The sequence below is a fragment of the Myotis davidii genome, unplaced genomic scaffold (assembly GCF_000327345.1).
Source record: "Myotis davidii unplaced genomic scaffold, ASM32734v1 scaffold196, whole genome shotgun sequence".
Lineage (NCBI taxonomy): Eukaryota > Metazoa > Chordata > Mammalia > Chiroptera > Vespertilionidae > Myotis > Myotis davidii.
In genome coordinates this window covers 1,415,044-1,423,328 of record NW_006288258.1, presented here as the reverse complement: position 1 = coordinate 1,423,328, position 8,285 = coordinate 1,415,044, and the positions used below count along the sequence as shown (strand labels likewise).

Below are 8,285 nucleotides of genomic sequence, written 5' to 3'. Positions count from 1 at the left end.
TATATTATATATATATATTTGAAAGAATGCTTTCTTAGCACCTCACTCAAAGCTAGAGCACTCAAGTTATATTAACTGTTTTCTAAATGAGCCAAGCCTCTCGCCGTGCCGTCTCAGTGTGTGGGGTGTTAAAACAGTCCTGGTTCTCTGAATGGACAGTCTTCTCCCCCTCTCTTGACTCAGATGCTATTAATCAGGACAGTGCACAGTGAGTCTCACTAAAGGACCTACTGTGGACAACCGGGTCTTTGTGTTCTTCCCTGAGTTGGGTTTGACTCACATCACCATGAGTTACTGTGTTTATTCTTCATGATCCCTTAGGTTCATGAATTACATCTATAGTATGTTAGATTTAGAAGTTGGGGATAAGAGACCCGAAAAGGCACACTGCAGACCACCGCCATGGCTCTTTTGATTACCTCATAGTCCCAGGACATGCTGCTGGCCAGCGCATAACACATTTATTATCATAAATGGCAATGTCTCAGTCTCCTTCACACGAGAGCAACCCAGGCAAGGCTTCCAAATTAATAATCTTTTGGGGATTTTTCTTAGCTGCAATGGAAATCTGGTGCTGGATTCTAGAAATCGTGGAAAAGAAGGTAGCAGGGCGGTTCTATTTACTTCTGATAAGCCATCATTTGTTGCTTAGTTGCAAACAAAGGCAAAGACTGAGTGTGTAGTTGCAAAACATAAAACATGCTCCGAAACAGCCAGGAAGCAAAAACATTCAAATACAACTCTGTTCCCTAAACATTTTTCAAACACACAACATGTGCTGGACACGAAGCTAGGCACTCACTAGAGACATAGTAACACCGCATGCCTTTCTTGCTCAAGGGGCTCACAATGTCCGAGGGGTTAGGAATATGTAACAAAGAATTCTAGTACCCTAGTATAACTTTAGGCTTCATGTAAAGCTGGTTTTGCAAACGCACAGAATAGGAGGCAATCAATTCTACATGAGGAGGTTAAAAGAAGTTTCATAGGCAGTTTGGCTTCACTTTGCAGGATGCATAAATTATCACCTGCAATTTGAAGGAATACATTTTAGGCCGAGGAAATTGCCTGAACGAAAACAGAGAGCTTGAAAATACAAGCTGCACTCAGTAACGCATGCAGGGTCCAATGTGCTGGAGTGGAGACTACTGGGAGAGGAGGTGATAGGCGAGAGTGGAGACATTGATTTAAAGCACCATCACATCCAAAAACTTTGGAATGTATAGGATAGAACCAGGAAACAATCAGGCTTTTTAAAAACACAGGCTTGCAAGGAAAAAGGTATGTTTTAGAAATACAACGGGCTATGTGGAGCATAGACAGAAGAAAGAGGCTGACTATGTGAAGGTAGAGTTGCTTCCAGATATTAAGAAACAGATGCCCTAACAAACAAAACTAGTCCATAACAGAAGACTTGCCAGTTTGATGATGGCACCATGAAATGCAGACTTGAAACACTGGAATTTTAATTCCTAAAATCCCTGTGGAACTTGTAGTTTAAGAAGCACTGCTTTGGTCACATTAAAACATCATGAATAATAATCCACAAAAATGGAAAATGAAAAGTAAAATTCTCGCCCTAGCTGATTTGGCTCAGTGGCTAGGGCCGTGGTCAGCAAACTGCAGCTCGCGAGCCACATGCGGCTCTTTGGCCCCTTGAGTGTGGCTCCTCCTAAGCCTTAGGAGTACCCTAATTAAGTTAATAACAATGTACCTATCTATATAGTTTAAGTTTAAAAAATTTGGCTCTCAAAAGAAATTTCAATCATTGTACTGTTGATATTTGGCTCTGTTGACTAATGAGTTTGCCGACCACTGGGCTAGGGTGCCAGCCTGCCGACTGAAGAGTCCCAGGTTTGATTCCGGTCAAAGGCACATGCCTGAGTTGTGGGCTCGATCCCCAGTGGGGGTTGTGCAGGAGGCAGCCAAGCAATGATTCTCTCTCATCATTGATGGTTCTATCTCTCTCTCGCCCTCTCCCTCCCTCTCTAAAATCAATAAAAATATTAAAAAAAGAAAAAAGGGTACCAAGACCATTTAATGGGGGAAAGGAGAGTCTTTTTTAAAAAAGGGCTCAGGCCCGGTCAGTGTGGCTCAGTGGTTGAGCGTCCACCTATAAACCAGAAGGTCATGGTTCCGTTCCCAGTCAGGGCACATGCCTGAGTTGCGGGCTCAATCCCCAGTAGGGGGCATGCAGGAGGCAGCGGATCAATGATTCTCTCATTGATGTTTCTCTCTCTACTTCTCCCTTCCTCCCTGAAATCAATAAAAAATTAAAATAAAAAATGGTTCAGGAAAACTGAATACCGACCTGCAATAGGATGAAGCTGGACCCATATGTCACATCATAAGGAAACATTAACCGAATATGGGTCAAAGAACTAAACTTCAAGAGCTAAAACTATAAAACTCTTAAATGAAAATATAGGAGAAAGCCTTCACGACCTTAAACTTGGCAATGATTTCTTGGATATGATACTAAAGTATAGGCAACAAAAGAAAAATATAAATTAGACTATGAAAAGGCAACTTATAGAATGAAGTAAATATTTACAAATCGTGTATCCAATAAGAGCTTAACACCCAGAATATATAAAGAACTGCCACAACTTAATAACCAACAACAAAATAAAACCCAATTCAAGAATGGACAAAGAACTTGAATAGACATTCCTCCAAGGATATAGAAATGGCCAATAAACACATAAAACAATAATTAACATCTTAGTCATTAGGGAAATGAAAATCAAATGACAATGAGATACTAGTTCACATCCATTGGATGACTATTATCCAAAAATAGGGGAAGGGAGTAGATAAATTATAACTTTCACACATTACTGCCAGGAATGTAAAATGGCCTAGTCCTATGGAAAATAGTATGGAGTTTCCTCAAAAGAGTTAAACACAGAACTACCTTCTGATTCAGAAATTCCAATCCTAGGTATATACCCAACGGAACTGACAGCAGATTCAAACAGATACTTGCATACCAATGATCAGAGCAGCATTTTTCATAACAGCAAAAAAGTGGAAACCTCCAAGTGTCTATCAACAGATGAATGGATAACCAAAATGCAGTTTTTATGTACAGCAGAATCAGTATTCCACTTAATCATCCACCAAAAGGAATGAAGTATATGCTGCAGCATAAATGAACCTTGCAAACATTGTGCTAAGTGAAATAAACCAGACCCAAAAGGTCAAATATATTATAATTTCACTTATATGAGGTACCTAGAATAGTTACATTCAGAGACTGAAAGTGGAATGGCGCTTCCCAGGGGCTGTGGGGAGAGGAGGAGAGGAAGTAATTATTTAATGGTTATGGGATTTCTATTTTAGATGATGAGCAAGCTCTGGAAGTGGACCGTGGTGCTGGTTGCCCAGCAACATGAATACACGTAATGCTACTGAAACAAACACTTAAAAATGCGCATAATGGTAAATTCTAAGTTATGTGTACGTTACTACAATTAGAAAAGAAAAACAGCAGAAGTAGTCCAATTCTGACTAAATGAGTTTCTACTGGGTAAAGAACACTAGGTTAACATGTAGGAAGACCTGCTCCTTTTCAGGTCCCGGTGAGAGTTAACTGCAGGAAGTCATTGCAAGGCTGAAATGCACAGGCCGTCCCTTTTCACTAGAACTGGTCAGGATGCTCAGAGACAAAGCAAACTTACATTGCAGTTTGATGAGCCATCGAATGTGGGGTAAGAGCCTTCCGGCCAGTCGGCGGGGTCCAAGGCAGTTGACTGCCGGTGCTGGGCCTCGTACTCCTTGAGCTGCCATGAGAGGAAAAAGGAGATTGAAATGGAAATAATTGCAGACACTGTCTACCAAGCAGCAGGGAGAACACTGTGGCACCTTCCTCCTGCCACTATAGGTGACAAAGTGCCAGCCAGCCAAAGGCCAGGTTCACAAAACCAAAACGAAGACCCACGCCCTGCCCTGTGGCTTTTCATCTGACTTAAAGCAACAGCCACACTGACTCTTTGTATTCTGTCTTCCAAAAAGAACCTCGATTTCCTCCCTCTGAAATCAAAACTCATCTCTCACAGTTCAATATAAATTTTATAGCAAAATTTGTTTGCTGTTCGGCCTCTGAATTACCTCTCTTTGTAGAAGACACGATACAGTAGACTATGAACATTTGAACAAAGCAGTGAAAGCCTGAAACTGATATTTTAAGATCATTTGTTCTTCTTGTTTTAGATTGTTTAAGTGACCAGTTCATTGTTAACACCTAATAAATACAATGGGATTTATTGGGAACCCTTGTGGGTGACAGGAAAAGAACAACGGATCTAGAATATGTGCAGAGACATTGAGAGTTGGCGTTTAGAAACTACTTTTTTAAAAACACAAAAAGGCAAGTGAAATATTATAGAAAATTGGCAAATGTGAAAAGTTCCAGGTGCGTTTTCATAAAACACACAGAAATTTAACTCTGCTACATGCTACAATGAAACCGTCATGGACTAAAATTTTACTATAAAGCACTTTTTATGTATGAATTTAAGGCACTGATCAAATCTTATTCCATGAATAAAGCCACCAAACAATGGAAACATCTGACCTGACAGCCCAGGAGACGGTGACACACTACCCTCAACCACTGGGGCTCCGTGGACATGGCAAAGCCACCAAACTGACAATGTCCCTCCAGCTGATTTCCAAAGCATCACCTCTGCTATGAAATTCTTTATGTGGGCACATGTGACAGGAGCTAGACCAGGCGGAGGCAGACAGTATTGATTAAAGAGCAAGAGCTTAGCTCTTGAGAGTTGTGCCTCAGTTCTTCCATCAGGAAAATGGGCATGACAGTGAGTCCATCTCCCAGGAACTCTACCAGAATTAAGAAGACAGGGAAGCTCTTAGCACACTGCTCCTGTGCAAGAGACACATTACCATAGCCTTGGTCTCTGATAAAGGAGAGCTCACACTGACTCCAGGTATTTACACTTTTGCTATTAGGGGCAGTAATCTCATTTTAATCTTTCTAGTACTTTAGGGCATTGCATTAGTATTGTTCTAATCTTTGTAGAATGTTTACATTATGTACCAGAATGCTTGATATACTGGTTTCTGCAATGTTGATTTCTCACTGTATTATCGGATAGCAGCCACCTGAGCAACCTGGGTTACTTATTTACTCCAAGTCTGTGTTCTACTTTTTTTTGTAATCCTCACCAGAGGGTATCTTTTCCATTCCTTTTCAGAGAGAGTAGAAGGAAGGGAGGGAGGGAGGGAGGGAGAGAGAGAGACAGAGAGAAACACTTCGATGTGAGAGAGACACATCAATTGGTTCCCTTCCACACATGCCTCAACCCTGGGTGGGGAGCAAACCCACAACCCGGGTACATGCCCCTGACAGGAATCGAACCAGTGACCCTTCAGTGCATGGCTGTCGCTCTAACCACTGAACACACTGGCCAGGGCTTATGCTCTACTTTTATACTCAGCCTTAGCCTAGACTCCTAGAAGCCACTAAATAAACTTAATCTTTAAAAACAAGACAAATTCCTAATTAGTCAATCATAAACAGAATTAATATTTTTATTCTGCTATCTGTTCATTTCCATCATTTACTTTGGGGCCTAAGAGTACCTGTATTTCTTCTAATATAGATTCCAATTTGGCCACTTATTTTTATAGTTATCCTAATTTCAACAGGCTACGTGTTTTATTAGTGATCCTGTTACAAAATACAATCTCTAAAAATTTTAAAGTACATTTTATAGGAAAAAAACCCCACCTGGTTTTATTTATAATTATATTTTTATATTCCACTTTGCTCCTTAAGAAGTGTTGACTTAAATATAATTTCATGAAGAAAAAACAATTGATCATTTCAATTGAGAATATATATAAATATATATAATAAAATTTATAAGTTGTTAGTTTAATTCCAAGAATTTTTTAAATAATGACATTTTAAAGTGTGTGTGTGTGTGTCTGAGGAAGAAATACTCTCTTACATCTTATTTTTCCTAGTCTTATAGTTTTCTTATACTTGAAATCTATGACACAATTCTTAGAGGGAATGGCCATTGTTAGTAGAGTAATGCTTATTCTGTCTTAAAGACCTGTAGGGAGAGATATTCTAAAATGTTCCCATTTCTAAGAGTGCTTATTGGAAGAACATTTGTATTATATCTCCTCCAAATCCCCTCCAGCTGCAATTTTAATTCATTTCCTTTTATTCTGTCCTCAGTTGAGATAAAGCAAAATAAAACACTCTTCAGTGCATCCTGAAGATGTACTGTTTAATAATCCCTCATATACTTGAGAAAAGTGATTAAACTCTTTTCTGCTTCTTCTCTGAGATAAATCCTTTCCGATTTCACCCCCTGGGATCTATTAAAAGGAAACTTCAAACACTTTGTTGCTCTCCATAAGCCTCTCTAATTGTCAAAATCACTGTGACTGATGCTCCAATAGCTGCTGCAAGGAAATAACTCAAAAACATATACAGGTTCCCAGTTCATCAAGTGGTTCTCTGGTATACCAGATGCCCAGACTCCTTTTACAAAACTATTCACCTATCCCCTATCTGGGGCATTCTCTGTGCGTGGCTGTCTCCCCACGAGGAGCTGTTTCCCCAGAGATGCCTAGAAGACTGCTGATGGCTGATTGCTCCCTGCTCCCTGCTCCCCCATCAGTGTGTGACCTCTTTTTCTCCGGCAGGACAAGATCTATAATGTAATTCACCTTCCAGGGCTCCCCACTCCCTAAGGGATCAGGCTGAGGCTAGACTTCCCCTGAAATCCCATCTCTGTCTAGCTTCTTTCTCTGCTTCCCTCTCTCAGCACTTAGAAGTTTCTCAATAAATCATGTACATAAGAATCCTCAATTCAGGCTCTGATTCTAGGAAGCTGATGTAAGACACTGGCATTAAGAAAAGTTCACAATGCCAAAACATCAGTCAAGTCAGTAACAAACATTAAGAACTTTTTTTTCCTAAATATGTTTTTGTTGATTTCAGAGAGAGGAGGGGAGAGGGGGAGAGAGAGAAACATCAATGATGAGAGAGAATCATTGATAGGCTGCCTCCTGCATGCCCCCTACTGGGGATTGAGCCAGCAACTCAGGGTATGTGCCCTGACCAGGAATTGAACTGTGACTTCCTGGTTCGTGGGTTAACACTTAACCACTGTGCAATACTAGCAGAACTCAAGGACTCTTTTAAAATATATATATCTTGCCCTCGCCGGTTTGGCTCACTGGATAGAGTGTCAGCCTGGGGACTGAAGAGTCCCAGGTTCGATTCCGGTCAAGGGCATGTACCTTGGTTGCAGGCACATCCCCAGTAGGGGGTGTGCAGGAGGCAGCTGATCGATGCTTTTCTCTCATAGATGTTTCTAACTCTCTATCCCTCTCTCTTCCTCTCTGTAAAAATAAAGTATATTTAAAAAATATATATATCTTAAGGACTTTATTTTCAACTCTCACACATATGTGACCTTGTGGACACATATTTATCAGACACATATATCGGGTAAATAACTATGTAATATTTAGTCACTAGATCAAATCACATGAGCAATCTTTAGTATTATATTGTTTTTTAGAAAATATGATTATTAAATCATGGTTACAGATCTCTTATTTCCTACAGACAATTCTCCCATTTAAATGTCAACAAACATATTTCTCTACAACCTAGCTCAGTCATTGCTGGGACCATCACACCAAAATAATCATGTTCTCTTTCATCCAAAGCTTTAAAGTAAGTTTATGCCACACTTTCCCATCCTCACTCACACACCACAAAACTACCCAGGTAAGTGAATAAACTGTGGTTTCCAAATATCTCATGGGCTTCTGGAACTAGCCCAAGATTTGAATACCATAAATTTACTTGCAAAGAGCTACGTGTGCTCTTAAAATTAGCACCCGGAAATTGTGTCAGTACACCAATTACCTAGATTCCCCCTAAACATTTTTTTTTTAATTAATGAAATTGACTTTTATTTTTGAGCTTGATTTCTTTAAAGCACCTATATTGAGTATCCATCATAAAACTATTATAAAATGTATGAAATGCCACTAGATTTTATTAAACTATTCAGTCATTCAGTTAATAAAATATAAAAAACATAAGTGAAGTTGCTACCTTTTTAAATTACACACTCAAAAAAGTACACTGTGAGTTATTTCATACACTTCATTCTCTTCAAATGCTTATGAAGTTTATAGTGGTGTTTCCTAAAAACTCAGTTTTCAGGGGTATGAATCATGGCTATATAATTCACAGTACGAAAATACCTATCAACGAGATC

The 8,285-nt window shown here is 39.6% G+C and overlaps 1 protein-coding gene across 5 annotated transcripts in view; it reads right to left on the bottom strand.

Annotated features, from left to right (window-relative positions):
• SASH1 (SAM and SH3 domain containing 1) overlaps window positions 1-8,285 on the bottom strand; it is a 217,175-nt gene that overhangs the window by 56,394 nt on the left and 152,496 nt on the right. For all 5 annotated transcript variants that reach the window (XM_006760153.2, XM_015561618.1, XM_015561617.1 and 2 more), the window contains one exon: window positions 3,684-3,785. In XM_006760153.2, coding sequence (XP_006760216.1) covers window positions 3,684-3,785 — 102 coding nt within the window. The remainder of the gene's footprint in view (window positions 1-3,683; window positions 3,786-8,285) is intronic.